We start from the raw sequence: 20,768 nt of genomic DNA on the forward strand, positions 1-20,768 counted from the left end.
GGTCAGCCCGGGTGACCGAGTGGCAGGGAGACACTGCGGCACGGGGCGCGCGCCGCGCTTCCACACTGCGCTTTCGCTGCCTCAGCATTCGCTCCTTCGCCTCCCTCCGCCCCCGCCCGGCCCCTAGGATCCCCAGCCTCCGCACCCGAAAGCCAGGCGGGCTGGACCAGCCTGGGATCCGCCCTGCGTTCCTCCCCACAAGATCCAAAGTCTGGGGCTCGCGAGTCCCGGGGCCGTTTCCCCCTCTCCCCCCACGCACGACAATGCCGCAGACCGCTGGGCCTCCGTTCCCGAAGCTGCTCGGGGGACATCCACACATGCGGGGGCCGCGGCATCCCCAAGACCCCTCCCAGGAGACCCTGGCCGGGCCCGGCCCCGCGCAGCCATTTCCGCCGGCCTCTCCTCCCTCCCCTTCTCCCCCTCCCTCAGCTTCTGGGCTTTAAAAGCCAGAGGCTGGGCCCGGCCGCAGGCAGAGGCTGCCGCGGGCGCAGGAGGCCGGGCCCGGGAGCTGTCCGAGCGCTGAGCCCCGCCCCCGGAGCCCCCGTCCCTCCCTCTCTCCTTCCCTCGGCCCGCCCTCCCTGCGCACCCCTCCCCCCGAGGACCCCCGCCCCCCGCTCGCCGCCGCCGCCGCCGCCGCCGCCGCCGCCGCCGCCGCCGCCGCTCGCTCCGGCTGCAGAACAATAAAGCAAGCCTCCCAGAGACCCCCGCCGAGGACCCCCGCCTGGCGGCCGAGCACCCGCGGCCCGCCCCTCGCCGCCCGCCGCGGCTGAGCGCGCCCGGTCGCTGGCCGAGGTGCTGGCCGGGCCGGCGCTGGCCGCGGTGCTGAAGCTGCTGGCGCTCTCGCCGCCGCCGCCGCCGCGTTCTCCGGGCCCGGCGCCTCCACCCCCAGGGGCATGGGGGGTCGCTGACTGAAGCTCCGCCGCGGCGGTGGGGGGGAGGGGAAGGGGGCCGCGGAGCCGGGCCAGCCCTGCACCCACTCGCAGCCTCCGGGCCCGGGACGGAGCCGCTCCCCCCTTCCCCACCCCCCACCCCCCGGCCTCCTCCCCCGCCTGTCCAGGGGCGGCACTGCGGGCTGGGAAGCCGGGACCAGAGGAGGGAAGGAAGGAAGGAAGAAAAGAAGGAAGGAAAGAAGGAAGGAAGGAAGAGAAGAGAAGAGAAGAGAAGAGGAAAGAGGAGGAATTCAGAGGAGCAGAGGAGGAAACGCAGGGCAGGAAGGAAGGCAGGAGGAAGACAGGACCGCACTCCAGCGGCAGCATCCAAAGGCCAGAGTGGGGACCCTTGCTGCCTCCGCCGCTCCTCGAATGGTGACGGGGCCCCGCCGCGGCCGCAGCCCCCCCGCGCCCCGGCTCTGCAGGCCCGCAGCGCCGGAGCCCCGCAGGAATCATGCCCAGATCCTTCCTGGTCAAGAAGGTCAAACTTGACACGTTCTCCTCGGCGGACCTCGAGAGCTCCTACGGGCGCGCCCGCAGCGACCTCGGAGTGCGACTGCACGAGAAAGGTGCGAGCTGGGCTGAGGCTGGGGACAGCAAGGGGCCCAGGGCAATGCTGGGAGGGGTAGAGGACCAGAGTATGGGGATGGAAGGGTCAGGGGCTCCAGGAAATAGACCTGAGGGAACAGAACCAGAAGGAGACAGTGACTGAAGCTGGACTGTGGAGGAAGGTGGGAGAGGGGAACGCAGAAGCAGGCCAGAACAAGGCCAAGGCCAATCAGGGAGGGTGTCAATGCAGGAGAGAAGGTGGGGAGCAAGGGTGGGAAACAGGAAGTACCCGAAGGTACGCATAGACCCACACCCTGGCTATGCGTATGGACACTTGCTGATAGGACAGGACCTGCCATGCATGCAGACCCACACCCAGAAACCTGGGCCTTCCTGAGCATCATCCTCTCTTTTTTGGCTAGGGCCACAGAGTGCTGTGAGTTCCAGGGAGTAGGCATGGGTCCACTGGGGGCCGCCACCTGTCAGGACTAGGGCACCAGCAGAGGAGCTGCAGTATTTCCCCTGCAAGCAGGACCAGGGAGGAGGATGTAGGCAGGTCCTAAGTGCTGGCCTCGGGGGAGGCTCTTTGTGGAGAGGTGCCCAAGTTCAAGGACAACTGTTAACATGCAGGCAGGAGGGCTGGGAGGGCCAGCAGTGTGGGGTGGCAAACAAGTGTGAGCCCGTGTGTGCGCCTGTGTGCGCCCATGTGACTGCGTGTGGCCATGTGACTGCGTGCGCTTGCTTGTGTGTGACCCTGTATGAGTGTGTGCCTGCCTGTGTGCCACTACATGGGACCATGTGACTCTGAGGCCGCTGTGCACCCATGTGACTGGCGACCCTGGCTGACAGTGTGTCCAGGGTGGCTGCATGTGTGACCCTGTGTGAGTAGGTGGTATGCTGGTGAGCGTGCAGCCCACCCTATGAGGACACTCCAGGGTTGATGGTGGCTGGGAAGCAGAGTGTAACCCTGAAGAAGCCAGAGGCTGCATCGTGTGGTGTGTGCACTTGTGACTCTGAGGTTGTGAGATCCATCTTGTACCTTGAGAACAACTGCAGTTACTGGCATGAATGTGTTGCCTGCCTGCGGCTTGTCCCAGTGAAGGTGTCCCCTGGTGGGTGCCCTGGCACTCTCCAACACAGCGACTCCCTGTCATCCATCCTGAGGCTCGGGAAGGCCCCTACAAGGGGTTAGGGCCTGGGGGAAGAGGGCTATGTGGAACAAGGTAGGACCGAAGGGTGCAGGATGACCTAACGGAGTCAGGAAAGAAGCAGTGTAGATGGAGGCAGGTAGGGCTGGAGCGGGAAGGGGGTCGAGTCCAGTGAGTAGTAGACGACCTGGGAGGGAAGAAGGAGGCGCTAGAGGGGGTAGGAGGGGCTGTCCGAGGGAGAAGTCTTCAGGGCCTGTGGGGGGGCCTAGGGGACCAAGGAGGGGGGCATCAAGCCTGGACACGAGTTCTAGGTGCCAAGGGGAAGAGCAGGTGGGCACCCGGCGAGGCAGGAGCGACGGGGTCCCTCGGTGGGCGGTCCCGGCTTTGTGCGCTGCGGGTCCGCAGTGTGTTGCATAATCAGGGAAAACTGCTGAAGTGGGGAGAACCCGAGGGGGAGGAGAGTGGAGGAAGAAGGGCGAGGGAAGAGCCGCCCCTCCCCCCTGACCTTGAGGCTCCGCGGAAGGGGGGGCAGCCGCGCCCGAGGATGCGCCTCTTTCCTCCCCCTGCGAGGGCGGGGCGGGCGGCGGGGGCGGAGCCGGGGCCCGGCCCAGTCTCATCCGTCGCCTCTTCTCTTCCCTCCCTGCCTCCCCCGTCCTCCTTGCCCCGCGGCCCCCCGGCCCCTTCTCCTTTGTCCTTTTTCTCGTTCCCTTCTTCCCGGACCCCGTGTCGCCGTCCGCCTTCCCGTGTGTGTCTCGCCCGCTGCCCGGTTCCCCCTCCCTCTGTCTGCTCGCCCGCCTCGGCCCTCAGGATACCTCAACGACTACGCGGGGCCCGCCTCCGTCTACGATGGCGATGCCGAGGCGGCCTTGCTCAAAGGGCCGTCCCCAGAGCCCATGTACGCTGCGGCGGTGCGTGGAGAACTGGGCCCGGCGGCCGCGGGCTCGGCACCGCCTCCCACCCCGCGCCCGGAGCTGGCTACCGCCGCGGGCGGCTACATCAACGGCGACGCGGCGGTCAGCGAGGGCTACGCGGCTGACGCCTTCTTCATCACCGACGGGCGCTCGCGCCGTAAGGCCGCCAACGCCGCGGCTCCCTCCACGGCCTCCGCGGCAGCTCCCGACGGCGACAGCGGAGGCGGGGCCGGGGCGGGTGCGCGCGGCGCGGGGTCGGGGGCCGGGGGCCGGGGCGGCGCGCGCGCGGGGGTGAGCACGGAGGCGCGCGCGGGGCCTGGGGCTGGCGGCGCAGGGGGCCGGCACGCTTGCGGCGAGTGCGGGAAAACGTACGCCACGTCGTCGAACCTGAGCCGTCACAAGCAGACGCACCGCAGCCTGGACAGTCAGCTGGCGCGGCGGTGCCCGACGTGCGGCAAGGTGTACGTGTCCATGCCGGCCATGGCCATGCACCTGCTCACGCACGACCTGCGCCACAAGTGCGGCGTGTGCGGCAAGGCCTTCTCGAGGCCCTGGCTGCTGCAAGGCCACATGCGCTCCCACACAGGCGAGAAGCCCTTCGGCTGCGCGCACTGCGGCAAGGCCTTCGCCGACCGCTCCAACCTGCGCGCGCACATGCAGACGCACTCGGCCTTCAAGCACTTCCAGTGCAAGCGCTGCAAGAAGAGCTTCGCGCTCAAGTCCTATCTCAACAAGCACTACGAGTCGGCTTGCTTCAAGGGCGGCGCTGGCGGGGGCGGCCCCGCGGCCCAGGCGCCCGCCGCTTCGCCGCAGCTCAGTCCCGTGCAGGCCTAGGGCGGCGGCGCCTCCGCCAGCCCAGCCGGGTCGGCTCTCAGCAATACGGGCCCCCAGGGAAGTCTCCGCCAGCTCCCGGGCGGAGGGGCCGGAGGGCGGGCCCCTCCTCACAGCAATAGAGGGAGGGGGCCCGGCCCCGCCCCGCCCGCCAGGGGCCCTGTCGGCCCCTTCAAGCAATAGGGTCCTGAGGGGAGACCCACCCCGAACCCCCTCCCTTCCCCTCCAGGGTGCCCCAGGCTTTTTCCCAGCAATAGGGTCGAGGAGACCCAGAACCGAACCTCATCTCCGAGTTAGGTCTCTGAAGACGGGGGTGGGGTGAGGTGGGCAGCACCCCCCTCCTCCCTCCTCTGCGCCCCTGGATCGCGTCGCAGAGACTCAGGTCTTCCCCACCCCTTTCCCAAGCCTTCCAAGGGCCAGGCCTGCGGCCTAGACGTCCAGGGAGCAGACCGGGAGAGGAGCAGGAGGGGGGGTTTCTGCAGAGGCGTCCCTACTCCTCAGTCTTCGCTGAACCCCAGGAGTGATACACGCGTTGGGGATCAGGGAGAGAGGCGGACGGCGGCACCCCTCTCCCTCGGTTCTTTCTGGGGCCTCAGTCCAAGCCGCTCTCCCGCGCTCGCCTCGCATCCTCGGCCAAATCCGAATTCTTCCAGCCCAGCTTCCCGGGCTCTGTCCTTCATAACGAATAATAATGACGCATATCGAATCGCATGGACTTATCCGACCTCCTCAGACCCCACTCCCGCCCTGCCCCGGGGCCCCCCTCCCTCGTCCCCGGGCATTCGGTGTTGGAGGACGGATCCTGGGGCCCGGCAGGCAGGCCTGGGCACGGCCCATTACACACCTCTCTGTATTCGCTTTGCGGGTAAAGCCCCCTGGGGGGGGTGCGGATGCGTCGGGTTTCTTTCTTTCTGTATTTGTACGTTTTATTTATGAACGGATTGCACTCGGGTCAGGGAAGGGGCGCTGAGGCCCCCATCCTTCCCGCCGACGCCGGGGGCTCGGGATGTCCGGGATCACTTTCCCCGCCCCTGAACCCCGCCCCTACCTGGGCCCTACCCTCGAGCCCCAGGCCCCGCCCCCACTCTGTTGCCAACTTTCGCCCGTCTATGCCAAAGCCTCGGCGGCGACCCCGCCCCAAGGGCCCGCCCCATTGGCCGCCGCCTTTGTGACGTCACTGCATGCAGCCCCAACCCTCCTCCTGTCCCTTCCCGGGGCTGCCCGCTCCCTCTCCCTCTTAGTTAGTCCGATGCCGACTATAGAGCAATAATGCGCACTGCATGCGAAGCTGCCGCCGCCTCTAGAGTTACTGAGAATCAGGTATCCCCCTGCCCTATCCACCCCATAGGCCCCTAGATCAGGGACATTGCGCGGGGCCGGACGCGCAGACTTTCTTCCCCTCCTTCTCCCTCCTCCCCCACGGCAGAGCCCTGCGGGTGTAACAGTTCCAGGGGCGGGGGCGGGGTGGTTGCCCCCAACACCCCTCCTTCAGTCATCCATCACCTACCTACTCTGTGCCAAGCCCGCTGCAGAGTCAGCCAGGGGTGCAGCGACCTGCAGGGGTGCGTGTTCGCCACAGGGGTCCGTCAGGTTTGGGCGGGCCCAGGAGGGCTGCCTACGCAGAGGAAGGCCTGATCCCTAGACCCAACCCTAACCCTCCTCACCTCTTCCCAGCCCCGGCCCGGGGCCACTGCTGGGTGCAGCTGGGCTCTCCCTTTGACTCGCACCTGGCGTTCTCAGCTCAGGTGGCACAGACCCAGGGCCCTAAGGCCCAGCACGACCAGGCCACCCATACCAACTCTCAGTCCTTCCATCTTCTGGCCACCCTGGGCTCTGCTGTATGGGGCCAGAGCCCCAGGCCAGACACAAGGTGCGCGCTGGAGTGTATGACCTGGTCAGCCCCCTCCCCACCGGCACCAAGCTGCTACAGAGCAGCCCCTGCAGGAGTGGACTGAGGGCCCAGCACAGCAGGGCCCGCATCCCAAACCCTCTGCACCACACCTCGGGGTCCACACAGCACCCAGGCTGGGGCCTGCCCTCCTGTGCTGGGCACACCCGCATGCACACGCACACACCGGCGCTCCACACTACCCCCACACGCCGGTCTACCTACCTAAGGAGAAGGCCAGAGGGCCATGGGCCGGCCACGGTCTCCTGCTTCTCCCTACACCCTGCCGCCGTGGAAAGCCATGGGCCCCCTCCCGCCCCCATAACTAAGCAGCACAATAACCGACTTAGTGAATTCAGGTAGAAGGAACGTTTAGGTAGCACCTATTTTGTACTGATTCTACGAGTAGGGCCCGAGATGCGGGGGCCCTCGGGTGGGGGTTGTGGCCGCCGGCCTGCCCCGCCCCCACCCCCGCCTGTGCCCCGCCGCCTTGTACATACTCCCACCCACCCGGAACAGGCCGGGATTTTTACTCGGCCGCGCCCCTCTTCCGCCCCCGTTTGGGGCTGGGCCGGCCGGACAGACGGACGGACGGACAGACCTCCTTCCTAAGCACAATAGCACCAGCTCCCCGGAGCGCCGCACCTCCACGAGGAGAATAAATGCCACTCTTGATAGAACTTGGAGTGTCGGGTTGATGTATCCAATGCTGGGCCCATGCCACGGGTGCGCTGGGATGTCTGGGGGTTGGCTGCCCAGTCGTGCTGGGTCCCAGAGGTAAGGCTCGTGCAGGTACAGTGCTGGGAACGGCAGCCGGCCCATGCGGCCCCAGGGCCGGGCACTGCCTTTGTCAGGGCGCACCAGTGTCCCCTTTTGCAAGAGGGTTCTCTTCTACCCAAAAGGGCCAGCTTGACAGGCCAAGCTGTGGGAGAATTCCCCCCAAAAGCAGTTGGCATTTGTCCTGTGGCAGGTTAATCAGCTCTGTGCCTGGAACTGAGGGAGCTAAGGGTCTCCAGCCTGAAGTCAGGCCAGCCCAGAAGTTATCTGGAGTCCCCGGAGTAGGTGTGGAAGGGCTGCAGACCTATGGCCTGCTCTCCCAGCAGGAGGCCCTGGGACCTGACACCCCGCAACAAACCCTCCTCAGTGCCAGTGGAGGAAAGGGGGCCAGTAGGGGTGCAGGGTCCGGCCCCTTGCTGCTGTGTGCTGCCCACGCCCTAACCCTCACTGTCTGCGGAGGCCTTCATGGACAGCTGACCCGTGTTGCTTCTGGACGGACCACACAGGCTTCCACAGCCACCCACAGGCCTTGAGCCTTAGGCTGGATGAATCAAACTGAGATGAGGGGCGGGACTGTGCTGGTCAGGGACAGCCCAGGACAGGGACCCCTGCCCCAGCAATGCCTCCTGACACCCAGGTAGGCAGGCATGAGCCAGAGGCCCACAGTCTTTGGAGTCATGCAGTTGAACCAAATGATCCCAGGGCCAGCCGTGTGAACCCTGGCAGGAGACAGGCCTGCCCAGACTTCATCCATCGGGATGGACAGCAGGGGAGCCTGACCTGCAGGAAGTTGGCCTGTAGCGTGCTTAGGGTGGGGCTCACATGGAGGGGGATGCCCTCTTCTGGGGAAACACTGTCAGCAGTAAAAACTTCAGGAGTGAAAGCCCGTGGTATTGGGAGAGGTCTGTGTGCAGATGCTCCTGCCCAGGGACCCTTGACTTTCACAGTCCTGGGGCTGGGGTGGGCTTCAGAGCTCAATTTGCATATGAAAAGTCAGGCTCTGGGAGAACAGCTTCTCCAAGGCCTGCCTTTGACACAAGCCTGTCCCCAATACCCCATGTACCTACACCAGCCATCACGTGTGGGTGAGGAATGCTCCTTCCTTCCCGGCTTCCGGGTCTAGACGAGCCGTCTCTGCTGCTCCAGGAGTCTGAGGGGCGATGGGGTGGAAGACAGGAAGCCGCCTCCCTGAGGCCTGGAGCAAGTCCGACCCGCAATCTCCACGGATCTCCCTGGACAGGACTTCACATCCCAGAGAACGGGCGGCCCTGACAGCTGACCACCATGTCCCATGTGTCCCAGTGGGCCAGACCCTTCACGGGCCTCAGTGGCCTGCCACAGGCTGAGCTTCTAAGCTCTGCATCTCTTCCAGTCAGGCCTGTAAGGCTCCTGGCCTCTGGTCCCCTAATCAGTTGCTGCCCCTGGCCGGGAAATCCCCACGGAGCTTTCTTCCACAACCCTCCTGGACCCCTTTGTCACCAAGCAACCCCACCTGCCTTAATCTTTCCCCTCTCCCCTGGCACCCTGGGTCTCATTTTCCCCAGGACCCTGAGGGAACTGATGCTGTGGGCGTCGTATGTAGCTCCAGTGCTGACTGCCTCCCCCTTCCAAGGCCCCCATGTCCCCCTCCCTCGCACAGGCCCCCCTGCCTCCCTCTGGGCCCTTCCCCCGCTCCAGGTTCTGAGGCTTGTCCTTATTGCTACTCTCATGGCCCGTGACTGCCTATTAACCCGCTGTCCTGCTCTCCCCGCGCTCTGCTCCAGTGCCCTGCTGGACTGGTCCTCCCTGGTGATCCCTTGTCCACTCTGGTCGCTTCGCTCCTGCTGACACAGGCCCGCCAATGGCTTGGAGCGGGACGTGGACACAGGCGGCCGCTTCCAACGTGACTCTTCACTCTTTATGATGACGGCACCCCGGCACCCCGCCTCTCCAGGCCTACTGGGAGCCTGAGTCATCAATCTTCCCCGACAGCCTGGGCGGGCCCTGTAGTTCTTGGCTCTGTATTGGGAGGACGGCACAGCCAGAAGGCACGCAGAGACTCGTGGGCGCGCGTGGCAGAGCTCCCAGGGCTCGCTCCTACGCTGCTGGCTCTCCTTTGTTCGCCTCCCCTTGGGATCAGTATTCAGAAAGGCCTCGCTCTGCCTGGCCCAGGCCAGCCAGTGAAGGGGTGCGAATTCTGAAAGACCGGACAGGAGAGGAGGTTGAAACTGACTCACCCAGGTGGGGCTGCATAATCCCGGGGGAGGGGCTCTCCTGCCCAATCAGGGCAGCCCCTTTGGCAGGTGACTCCAAGACATCTGCCAGGTAAGCCTGCCAGGTAGAGATGCCAGGCTGGTATCAGTCCCAGATGGCCCAGTGGCAGCAGGAATGTGGCATCAGGGGGCCCAGGCACTGTGGTGAAGGTGGTGGAACACGGATGAGCCCAGCGGGAAGGCAGTGGCCAGGGCACTGGGAGAGGCCGCTAGCCTTAGGCTGAACCTCCCTCTCGGTTTATCTGCTTCTAGAAAGGCACTCCTCTCGGCCTTGCTCAACTTAGGAGAGAACGGCTAGTGGTTTTTGCTGCTGGGTAAACCCGGCCTGAGCCCCCGGTTAACCCCGCACCCGGAAATCCTAGACGTTCCCACGACACGCCCCGTGCAGAGAGGAGAGTCGAGCTAAGGTGGGAGGCGCACTTGCCCACTTGGGGGCTGCACCGTGCGGTCGTGCAAGGACACGGAAGCCTCTGGGCCCCCGCGATCCGGCACCCCAGGCTCCCCACACCCTGGCAAAACTAGCCCGGGTGGAAACGCGGGAGGCCCGGCAGGTCTGTGGACCGGGGCGGGAGGGCCGGGGGCCAGGGCCTGGCCACTCGGGGATGGGAGTTGGGGGCTACACCTTCCTATCCCCGCCGGGCACCTCCACGAGGAGTCAGTCGGCAGGGCGGGCGTCCCGGGGCCGTGGGGCCTGGGGCCCTCCTCGGCTCCGACCTTCCGTCTGGCGCTCGCTTGAACAGCGTGAGCCCAGGAAAAGCAGGGGCTTCTGCGGTGGTAACTGGGGGACTCGAGGGACCCCAGCGCGCCCTGACGTGCGCTCGGGGGCCAACACGCTGGGCGGTGGGCGAGGCGGGTCGCACGGTCACGGCCGCGGGGCCGGACGCGACCGCGAGGTCCTTCGTGAGTCGTCCACACCCCGCACTCCGCGCCCGGCCGGGCAGCGGCGAAACCCCGCGTGGGCAGAGCGGGAGGAGCAGCAGGAAGCGGGGGGGGGGGGAGGCTCGGCGCTGCCAGGAGGCCTGGCGCGTTCCGTGGAGACGCAGGGGCCCGCGGGGGAACAAGGTCCGCCTCGGGCCGCCCGGCCGCAGCCGTGCTCTCGGGGGTACCCGGCGACCGCGGCTCCCAGGGTGCCCCGCGCGGAGCGGCCACGACTCCCAGGGTGCCCCGCGCGGAGCGGCCACGACTCCCAGGGTGCCCCGCGCGGAGCGACCACGACTCCCAGGGTGCCCCGCGCGGAGCGGCCACGACTCCCAGGGTGCCCCGCGCGCCCGCGGACTACAAATGGGCGCGCGCCCCGGCGTTTGGCCAGTGAGGGGCTCCCGGAGCGACGAGCCCGCGGCCCGGGGACGGCCCGGAGGGCGCGCGCTGATTGGCGGCCGGGGCCGGCGCGCGGGCTACGGCGTTCGGCAGGGGGCGGTGGCGGCGGTTGGCCGAGGGTCTGGAGGCGGAGCCGCGGCCTTAGGTGCTGCGAGCCCGGCGGGCCACGGCTCTGTCGGGCCGGCTGCGGGGGAGGCCATGGGCGACCGCGGCGGCGCGGGCGGCTCCCGGCGCCGGAGGACGGGTTCACGGCCCTCCAGCCAGGGCGGCGGCGGGCCCGCGGCGGCGGAAGAGGTGCGGGACGAGGGCCCCGCGGGAGACGCGCCGGCCCCGGCCCCGGCCCCCGCCAAGGACGAGGACGGAGGCTCCGACGTGGGTAGCGGCCGCTGGGATCTGAGGTAGCGCGGCGCCCTCCCCAGCCCTGGCCCCCGGCCCGGGACCCTCCGCAGGGCCCGGGGCACGACCGCAGCCGCGCGGGCTCCGAGAGCGCGAGCCTGGCTCCCGGACTGGGCGTGGGCAGGTGCGCCCCCGCGGTCCCGGGCCGGGGGCGCTGGGGCCCAGGAGCCCCTTGCCAAGGTCACGCGCGCGCGGGTGCAGAGGGGAGCCGCCAGCAGCCCGCGTCCAGTCCCGCACGTCGCCTTCCGCAGTAGCCCGGACCCGGTTCTCCCGGTGTGCAAGGGGCCGGGTGGGAGCGGGTGGTTTGTAGCCAGGGAGGTCTCTCCTGAGGGGCGCTTGGGCGTCCCGCCGAGGACGGTGGCCCTGCTGGGCGGGCTGCCCGCGGGAGACTGGGGCTGCCTGAGGGACAGGGGCAGGGCTGTGTCCCCAGAGTTGCTTTCATGGGGGTCCCTCCGTCACCCAGAGCCTGGCTGGCCTGGGCCCCGGCTTCGGCTTCCAGAACAGGTGTCTTCTTGCAGGGACGGAGCTGGGTCCCGCATCGGGACCCTCACCCCCAGTTGGGGTACAGGGGAGGGGCTCGACGTGCCCCCAGGTGGGCACCCTGTTTGGCTGAAGGACTGACAGGAAGTGGTTGGGGAGCAAGCCTGGCTGATGGGGAGGACCTGGAGGGCCAGGTACTGGGCGCGCCTTCATGCCACCTCCAGCCTCCCTCTCCCACTTCCGGCCCAGGGTCCTCTGGGCTTAAGCTTTGGAATCGCCTTTGGGGCCAGACGTGATCGAGGAGGAAGAGGGCGGGGGTCCGCGGCAAGGGTTTGCGTCTCTGCAAACTCGAGCAGGGGCTTTCCTCACCGCGGCCAGAGGGCGGCTGAGGGTGGCTGGGGTCCTTGCCCTTGGGTTGCTCACAGTCCACCCGGAGATAAGATAATCTCCGCAGGAGCAAAGGTCAGGCCCAGGTTTGTGAAGGCGCTGTGGCAGGCGCCGAGCTGTTCCCAAGGGGTGCTTGCGCCCCGTGGGCCGGGGCAGTGCTGAGGAGGCTCCAAAGGACAGGGGGGCCTTGGAGTCCCCTCTGCTGGCTGCCCTCCAGGGGTCAGGGCTTGTGGCTGCACCGTCTCCTGCGGCGGTGGCAGGAGTTGGTGTCCTTTTCTGTAAGACGGGGGTGTTGGCTTCGGGCCGCGGTGCCGCCCCGGAATCGGCAGTCACTTCCCTGCTCTGCCAAGGCCAGGTGTCCCGAAGCCCCGCCTGTGCTCCTGGTAGTTGGGCCACGTGAGTGTCAGCCTCAGAGTCTGGGCCCCTGGGAAGAGGAGCGGGAGATGCCCCAGGGCCCGAAGGGGAGCTGGCCGTTGGGGCCCTCCTGGTCTCCGGGTCACGCAGGCCAGTGTGCTTGTTCCTCCGGCCCCGATGTTGGGCGGCCCCAGGGGGCCGACAGGCTCAGGCCTTGCTCTGGCTGTCCTGGGATTTGGTCCCTGGGCTTCTCCTTGTCCACTCCCCTCACCTCAGATTTTTGTCTGTTTATTTGACAGAACGAGAGAGCAGGAGGGCACAAGCAGGGGGAGCAGCAGAGGAGAGGGAGAAAGAGGCCCCCCACGGAGCAGGGAGCCCGATGCGGGGCTCGACCCCAGGACCCCGGGATCATGACCTGAGCCGAAGGCAGACGCTTAACCACCTGAGCCCCCAGGCGCCCCTGCTTGCTGCCTCTCCTTCCCTATTCTTCCTGACGCCCTGGGCTCCGGGCTCCTCCCCTCCCTATACTTCCTGCTCACCTTGGCCTGGGAAGGGGGGTCAGGCTCTGGGTGTGAACTCATTTCTTCCGGCCAGGGTAGGGTGCAGCTGTGTGGCAGGAAGGAGGAGGCGCCGTACATAGTGCCCGTGCCCGGGCCGTCTGGACCTTGGCTCCTGGGCACTCCAGGCAGGGCCGCCTGGGCAGGGCTCCCCCCCAGTGTTGGTTCCTGGGATGTCCTGTTTCTTCCTCCCCAGCAGCGTGTCGAGCTGTGGGGAGCACATGCATCCTCTTGTATCCCAAGGGTCAGCGCAGAGGTCGGCTGGAGGAAGTGCCCAGGAGGGGAGCTGGGAGGGCAGCGCACACTCTGTCCCCTCTTTGCTCTGCTTGGCCCTGAAGCTGAACCTTGTGGTCCCCAGGTGTGATCCGCACTTGGGGGCTGTGCCCCGGGCAGGCTTTACACTTCGGCAAACAGGGGCGCCTGGGTGGCTCAGTGGGTTAAGCCGCTGCCTTCGGCTCAGGTCATGATCCCAGGGTCCTGGGATCGAGTCCCGCATCGGGCTCTCTGCTCAGCAGGGAGCCTGCTTCCCTCTCTCTCTGCCTGCCTCTCTGCCTACTTGTGATCTCTCTGTCAAATAAATAAATAAAATCTTTAAAAGAAAAAATAAATAAACTTCGGCAAAACTTAGCTTCCCCTCGAGGCTGCCTCCCAAAGCTCAAGTGAGGGTTGAGTGAGGTGACACAGGTGACGAGTTCCAGTGGCCCTGCTGGTTGAGCGGACCTGGGGAGCGAATGTGGAACCGCTAGAGGGCAGAGGTGTGGGTGGCCTGGGTAGTAGGGGAGAGGCCGACGCAGAGCCAGCTCTGGGTGTTGTGCCAGACCCCGCCCGACCGCCCTCTGGCCCACTGCTGACTCGGACGGCAAGGCTGGGCCTTGCGGGTTGTGGTGCGTGGTGGGCTTCCTTTCCTGGGTCTCTGCTGCCTGGGGTTGGGGATGGTCAGGAGCCCTGTGGAGGGACCCGGGGAGTGGCTGCTGGCAGGTTGGGGAAGGCCTTGAGAGCCTGACAGCTGGGATCCGGGATCGGAGTATGCTTTTATGATGCTGTTTGGTGTCCGGTTTGGAAAACAACACCCATTTCCCAGCCCTGTCTTCATCTCCAAGATGCTGAGAGATTGCGGCCACTTCAAAATTGCTGAAAATAAAAGCAGCACGGTCTTCTTGGTGACAGGGCCTCGTTGTTGTGACATGTTCGCTGGGTGGGTGTTGACGTGTGGACGGGGGGCAGGTTGTGGCACAAGGTGGCCCTTGGACAGCTCCAGTGCTAGTGCATGGGCTCAAACTTGGCAAAAGGGCTGGGGAGGCCTCATCTAGCAGACGGGCCCAGAGACTGTCCAGTCTGGGGAGTGGGGCCTTGGACCTCTGGTTGCCTTGCAGAAACGCGGGTGCAGAGTCTCAGGGGAGAGAGGGTCTCCTGTGGCCTCCCTGCAAGGCCCAGGACAGATGGGAGAGTGACACAAGGAGACCTGTGAGCCGGGGAGGCTGGAGGACCAGGTGCGGCGTGGACTGTGCCTCTGGCCAGGTTACAGACGGCTGAGTAGCACCTCGGCCTGCCCAGCCCCTCACCTCCCGGTGTCCACCCTAACCCACGGCAAGGCCTGTGATGGAGGCTGGGTCAGCCCCGTGAGGACATCTGTGCTGCGGCGCCCCTGCTGTATATGCCTCTGAGTCCACTTCTCCTGCCTGGGGGCCTCAAGCGGTGTAGATGCCTGTCCACGGGAGAGGAGGGGCGTGCCTGGCCTCGCGTCTTACCACACTGGAGGCCTTGCTCAATGCCGTGTGAGGCTTCCTGGGGGCCTGGCAGCTGGGCGGGGTGGGGCAGGCGGAGTGAGCCGGGAACTGGGTCTGGGCCTGGCCCCAGGCCCTGTGGCCCTTCTGCCAGCTCTGCGTCACTCTGAGGACCAGGCAGGGATGTGAGGGTCTGCTTGTGTTTCCCCAACCCCGTTCGTGGGTGGCAACTCTCCTGCTTCTGGGGAGGTCTCTGCCTCCTGGCCCCTGGGCTTTTCTTGGCCCCCTCGGCCTGGGCAGGAGCCCAGTGCTGACCCTGTGGTTATAACGCGGAACAGGTGATATTTCTTCAGCAATAGTTGGAGGCTGTGCAGATGTCTGAGGGGCCCTGTCCTCGGGAAAGTACGTGTGAGTCCAGGTGCCCAGCTGGCTCTTGGCCTGGGGCCCCGTTGACACTGGAACCTGCATGGGCCAAACCTTGGGGGGAAGTCGTTGGAGGTGGGGACCCCTTGGTGCGCTAGGCGGTGGGACGGGCGGAGCAAGGCAGATTCAGCCCCTGCCCGCCCCTCTACACGGCTGCCTGGTGGGCCGGCCTCGATGTTCCTTCGGGCGCGTCAGCATCTGTGGCTGTAGCGTAGGGTGGCAGCCAGAGGCCTCTGGGAGTCGAGGATGGGCTCTTGGCCTGGGAGCTCCAGCTCTCTGCAGCCCCAGGCCAGGCGGGGCCGGCTGTCTGGCTCCTGTTTGCTGCGGGACCTGCCCGCGACCTGGAGGGCAGGCTTCTGGGTGGTCCCGAGCGCCTGGCCCTGCCTGGGTCTTCTGTGATGGTGAGCGAGGAGGAGGAGGTGTGGGCAGAGGAGAGGGCGGTGTGGGGCGCGGATTGTCCCGCTGGGCTGGGGGGGCCGGAGTCGCTCCGAGGGAGGACCTGTGGTCTGCTCTGGCCTGGGCCCCAGACCCCAAGGCTGGCTCTGGGTTCTGTGCCAGGCCCGACCTGGCCCTGTGCTTGGAGGCGGGCGGGGTTCTCGCAGCTCCGGGACCGGCAGGGCCGGCCCTGCCTGTCCGCTGCCTGCTTCTGAGAGGGTCGTCTCCCGCCCCAGGTGCCACCGCCTGCAGGACTCTTTGTTCAGCTCCGACAGTGGCTTTAGCAACTACCGCGGGATCCTGAATTGGTGTGTGGTGATGCTGGTGAGTCGGGCCGGGGCTGGAGGGGGGCCTGGCAGCGGTCCCTGCGTTGGCCACACAGTCGGCTCGCGTCCCTGTTGAACCAGCCGCAACCGGTGTGAGTGGTCTTGGGGGTCAGGCAGCTGCTTCTGTTCTGAATGGCGCTTGTGGGTGTGGAGCCCCTGGCCGGCCTGGCCTGCGGAGGGGGCGGGGCTGAGCGGGTGGCTCTTGGGCTCAGCCTGGCCGCTCCAGGCCCTGACTCTGAAGGCCCCGAGCCTCTCTCCCTCAGCCTTGGTCCTAGGCGGCCTGCAGGGAGGGGTTACACGGGGCCCTTGCCTCCCTACCTTCCGCCCTGGGCCAAGGGGTGGCCCTCAGGGAGGGGCACGGGGCAAGGGCCTGTCTGGGCCCAGCCCTCACCACTCAGGCTGATGTGGCCAGAGGCCTTTGACCCTTGCCCTGACACTGCCACCTGTCTCAGGTGTGGCTCCTCCGGTTACCCGTGTGGAAGGGGCTCCAGGCACACCCACATCCTCCCTGCTCATGGGCCCAGGCGGCTCTGCGTGGAGCTGGGGGAAGGGCGGTGCAGTCTAGTGGGGGAAGCCGGCTGAGCGAGGGGACAGTGGGCAGACGCCGGCCAGACCCTCAGGAGTGTGTACTTGGCCTCTGGAGGCCCTTCCCGGCCTGGGGTTCGTAGAGGCAGCCCTGGAGGGTGGGCCCTGGGCAGCTCAGGCGGCACTCCTGTTGCCTGCAACCCCGTGGTCCCACCTGGCCCTTTGGCGCAGCCCCAGAACCTCTCCTCTGCTGCTGGCGCCTCTCCCAGCCCTCGCTGGAGGGGGATGTGCACCGTGTTCGGCGCTGCTTGGGCCGTTCCCTCTGTGGCCTGGGCCTGGGGGTGCGCGCGGTCCCCCGGCAGCTCCGGCTCCTGCGGGCTTGCTGTGGGCCTTCTGGACAGGCCACCACCAGGCGTGGTGACGGCACATCTGTGGCGGGCAGGCCGGGTTGGTGGCAGGGCCCCTGTGTCTCTCGGGTTTTCACCTCCTTGTGAAGCCTTCCCTGACCACCCAGGTAAGGGATCCCACCGGCGTCCGCTGCCCGGCATCACTCTTCCTCAGAATCTACCACGAGCCATGGCCAGGGCCCGAGTTTGGGGCATTCGGCAGGGTCTGTACCTTATGGGATGGAGTAGCAGACCCTCGTGCCTGCAGAGGGAAGCCATTCCTCAGCCCCAGGCCAGAGCCAGACAGAACCCATCTCCGTGGGGGTTCTGTCCCTCGGGAGCTCCTTTGGAGCCACGTGCCCGGGCCTGGAGCGCTACCGGGGCAGGAGCGTGAGTACCAAGGGGCACTTGGGCTTCAGCTGCCCGGCCCCTGAGGACTCCGGTCAGCTGCCTCTCCCTACTCCCCCCTACTCCCCAAGGAGTGGCTGCCCCTGCCTTGGGCCTTGGGGCCCCCGCCAGCTCAGTGAGACAGATGGGGGCTGTGAGGCAGCGGGTCAGTCTGTGCTGCTGCAGACCCTGGTGTCCGGTGTTGGGGTCGATTCCCTCTTGTTGGGGTGAAGGGGGCATCGCGGAAGGACTTCCTGTCCCTGCGCTAGTGGGGGTGAGGGGGGTGGTGAGTCTGGGAGCTTGGCGTGCGGGCCGGACAGGCCTGGGCTCACAGGGTGCATGTGTCCCTCGGGACCGGGGGCTCTTGCCCCTATAGGCACTGAGAGGAGCTGGGGGGTGGGGCGCCCCGTGGCCGGGGCTAATGGGGCTGTGCCCTTCCTCTCTCTTGCAGATCTTGAGCAATGCACGGTTATTTTTAGAAAACCTCATCAAGTGAGTGTCTTCCCCAGGGCCCTGGCCCCACTCCTGCAGCCCCTCCCCACCTGCTCAGGCCTCACCCCCCGATCCCCAGGTACGGCATCCTGGTGGACCCCATCCAGGTGGTGTCTCTGTTCCTGAAGGACCCCTACAGCTGGCCCGCCCTGTGTCTAGTTATTGGTGAGCTGGGAGCCAAGGAAGGCCTCGGGTGGAGACGGGACAGGGCTTGACCGGGGCCTGAACCTGCCCTGTGACACTTACATCCTCAGTGGCCAATGTCTTTGCTGTGGCTGCGTTCCAGGTGGAGAAGCGCCTGGCAGTGGTAAGCAGAGCCCTCCCACCCCTGCCCTGCCCAGGGGTCTGCTCTGCTCACTGGGGCTGTGTGCAGCTCTCCTGGGAGGGGCTGTGCCCCAGGCCTGGTAGCCCTTCCCCAGGGCGACGCCTTGCCTAGGGCGTGGGACACCAACTGAGCACCCTGGTCCCCCTCACCCACCCCAGGGTGCCCTGACGGAGCAGGCAGGGCTGCTGCTGCACGTGGCCAACCTGGCCAGCATTCTCTGCTTCCCGGCGGCCGTGGCCTTGCTGCTCGAGTCCATCACTCCAGGTGTGCCCCCCCTTCATCTCACCCGTGTCCCAGCCTGTCTCCGAGGCCCGCAGGAGAGACCCAGGCCCTCCGCCTGCAGGGGCTGTGGCTGTGGCTCTCCCGCGGGCTGTGTGGGAGGGCTGTGGCTTGAGCCTGCCTCTCCTGCAGTGGGCTCCGTGCTGGCTCTGATGGTGTACACCATCCTGTTCCTCAAGCTCTTCTCCTACCGGGATGTCAACCTGTGGTGCCGAGAACGCAGGGCCAAGGCCAGGGCCAAGGCTGGTGAGGGGCTGCCCAGGGCTGGGGCCTCAGAGCTCGTGCCACCTGTCCCGGGGCCAGACTTGGGCAGCAGCAGGGCCTCACCCGCCCCCCTCGCTTGAAGCTTCCGCAGGTAAGAAGGCCAGCGGGGGAGCCGCCCCGCGCACCGTGAGCTACCCGGACAACCTGACCTATCGCGGTGAGGACGCCCCCGGGACTTGGCTGGAGGGCAGGGGCACAGGGTCAGCAGGGCGCGGCCTGGCCGGTGCTAGCCCCAGCCTCCTGTTCCAGATCTGTACTACTTCCTCTTTGCTCCGACTCTGTGCTATGAGCTCAACTTCCCCCGCTCGCCCCGCATCCGAAAGCGCTTCCTGCTGCGGCGGCTGCTGGAGATGGTGAGGGTGGGAGCTGGCCACGGGGAAGGGGGTGGGGGTGGGCTGGGGGGGCTGCCTGGGCTGCAGGGGCTCAGCCTGCTCCCCTCTGCTTCCTCCCTCAGCTGTTTCTGACTCAGCTCCAGGTGGGGCTGATCCAGCAGGTACGCCGGGCAGGGCCGGGCAGGGCTGGGCAGGGCCGGGCAGCGCCGGGCAGCGCCGGGCAGGGCCGGGCAGGGCTGGGCCGGGCCGGAGGGGGGGCGGGTGGCCCCGGGCGCTGACGCTGTGCCCCCCTCTGCAGTGGATGGTCCCCACCATCCAGAACTCCATGAAGCCTTTCAAGGTGAGCGCTCAGGTTCCCCCGGGCTGGGGTGGAGGGCAGGTGGGGAGCCGCCCGGGGAGCCCGCTGAGCTCTGTCTCTGCAGGACATGGATTATTCCCGCATCATCGAGCGCCTCCTGAAGCTGGCGGTGAGCAGCCTGGGGAGGACGGGGGCAGGGGGGCCGGCGGGGGCAACGTCTCTCAACCCGGCCCTGCCTCCCCCTGCAGGTCCCCAACCACCTCATCTGGCTCATCTTCTTCTACTGGTTCTTTCACTCCTGCATGAACGCCGTGGCTGAGCTCATGCAGTTCGGAGACCGGGAGTTCTACCGGGACTGGTGGTGAGTGGCCTTGGGGGTGCGGCTGGGGTGGGTGGCGGCGGCCGCCAGCCGCTCACCCGCTGCTCCCCACCCCCAGGAACTCGGAGTCCGTCACCTACTTCTGGCAGAACTGGAACATCCCTGTGCACAAATGGTGCCTCAGGTGGGCGCAGGCAAGGGGTGGCGGTGGGGGCGGTCGCGGGCAGCTGTGTGCGCCGGCCCAGCCCCAGCCCCCGGCCCCTTCCCTCTGCAGACACTTCTACAAGCCCATGCTTCGCCGGGGCAGCAGCAAGTGGCTGGCCAGAACCGGGGTGTTCTTTGCCTCGGCTTTCTTCCACGAGGTGAGCGCGCTGCAGGCACGACCAGCCCCGTGCCCCACCACCGACCGCACGTGCAGCCCCCCGCTTCAGCCCGTTCTGTCCCTGTCCCCCAGGCGCATGCCGCCCGTCACTCCGGTCAGCCCCGTCCCTGGCCCCCTGGGTGCGTGTGGCCGTGGCGGTGGCTGACGCCCGTCGCCCCCCCCTTGCAGTACCTGGTGAGCGTGCCTCTGCACATGTTCCGCCTCTGGGCCTTCACAGGCATGATGGCGCAGGTGAGCGTGCCCCCTGCCCCCCGCCCCCCGCGGCCCTGGGCCTCTCCTTGGGTCCTCCGTGGCGGCTGGCTGACCTGGGCCCGCGTCTCCAGATCCCTCTGGCCTGGCTGGTGAGCCGCTTCTTCCAGGGCAACTACGGCAACGCGGCCGTGTGGCTGACGCTGATCATCGGGCAGCCGGTGGCCGTGCTCATGTACGTCCACGATTACTACGTGCTCAACTACGAGGCCCCCGTGGCCGGGGCCTGAGCTCCTCCACGGCCGGGCCTGTGGCCTCCTCCTCCCGCCTCACTGCCCATGGCCGGAGCCCGCCCTCCCACCTGTGTGCCAGGGAGGGGGCCTGGCTGTCCGGAGGGCTTCTCTGCCCCTATGGGGCTCCTTCCTGCCCTACTCAGGGACGGCAGCCCAGTGTCCCAGAACCTGTGCCGACCCTGCCCAGGGGTCTGAGGGGATCAATAAAGTGCTGTCTGGAGTGGTGCCCTCAGCCTGCGGGGGTCGTGGGGTGCTAGTGGTGCTCTCGGGGGTGGGGGGCTGTGTCCTGGCTGGAGGGGCAGGAGCAAAGCCACAGTGCCCCTGAGGCCGACTCCTCCTCCCCGGCACTACAGGCGGCAACCCCCACCGCCCAGCAGGACCTGGCTGAGGTCACATGTCCTGTCCTGTCACTGCCCTTGTTAACCTGGCGTGTGTGTGCGTTGTCGGGGTGGGGGAGCAGCTCAGAGCTCTGTGGTCCCTGTGCTGGGGCCTTGGAAGAAGATGATGACCAAGGACTTCCCAGCAGGGGACCTTGGCTCGGGGCACAGGCTGGAGGTCCAGAGTGTGCCCGAGGGCCAAGAATCAGAACCAGTGGCTGGCCTGGCGGCACCGC

At 67.2% G+C, this 20,768-nt stretch overlaps 2 protein-coding genes across 2 annotated transcripts; both read left to right on the plus strand.

The window, feature by feature from the left end:
- Positions 1-224: 224 nt before the first annotated feature.
- On the plus strand, positions 225-6,936 carry SCRT1 (scratch family transcriptional repressor 1). The gene is made up of 2 exons (XM_059165453.1): positions 225-1,498; positions 3,434-6,936. Exons 1-2 carry the CDS (start codon positions 1,384-1,386, stop codon positions 4,369-4,371), a joined length of 1,053 nt encoding a protein of 350 aa, XP_059021436.1. The 5' UTR covers positions 225-1,383; the 3' UTR covers positions 4,372-6,936.
- A 3,756-nt stretch (positions 6,937-10,692) lies between these two features.
- On the plus strand, positions 10,693-20,375 carry DGAT1 (diacylglycerol O-acyltransferase 1). The gene is made up of 17 exons (XM_059165465.1): positions 10,693-11,000; positions 15,595-15,682; positions 17,434-17,474; positions 17,554-17,639; positions 17,729-17,781; positions 17,958-18,063; positions 18,211-18,324; positions 18,425-18,499; positions 18,592-18,695; positions 18,797-18,835; positions 18,973-19,014; positions 19,097-19,141; positions 19,221-19,333; positions 19,410-19,475; positions 19,566-19,653; positions 19,842-19,904; positions 19,997-20,375. The coding sequence occupies exons 1-17, from the start codon at positions 10,801-10,803 to the stop codon at positions 20,150-20,152; spliced, it is 1,479 nt and encodes a 492-aa protein (XP_059021448.1). The 5' UTR covers positions 10,693-10,800; the 3' UTR covers positions 20,153-20,375.
- The last annotated feature ends 393 nt before the right edge of the window (positions 20,376-20,768 follow it).

The sequence above is a fragment of the Mustela lutreola genome, chromosome 3, assembly GCF_030435805.1.
Source record: "Mustela lutreola isolate mMusLut2 chromosome 3, mMusLut2.pri, whole genome shotgun sequence".
Lineage (NCBI taxonomy): Eukaryota > Metazoa > Chordata > Mammalia > Carnivora > Mustelidae > Mustela > Mustela lutreola.

Coding starts and splice junctions, on each gene's coding strand:
- DGAT1 (XM_059165465.1), top strand. CDS start 10,801: ATGGGCGACCGCGGCGGCGCGGGCGGCTCCCGGCGCCGGAGGACGGGT. Junction 17,640..17,728: donor CGCCCTGTGTCTAGTTATTG/GTGAGCTGGGAG, acceptor TTACATCCTCAG/TGGCCAATGTCTTTGCTGTG. Junction 19,476..19,565: donor GTGCACAAATGGTGCCTCAG/GTGGGCGCAGGC, acceptor TTCCCTCTGCAG/ACACTTCTACAAGCCCATGC.
- SCRT1 (XM_059165453.1), top strand. CDS start 1,384: ATGCCCAGATCCTTCCTGGTCAAGAAGGTCAAACTTGACACGTTCTCC. Junction 1,499..3,433: donor AGTGCGACTGCACGAGAAAG/GTGCGAGCTGGG, acceptor CTCGGCCCTCAG/GATACCTCAACGACTACGCG.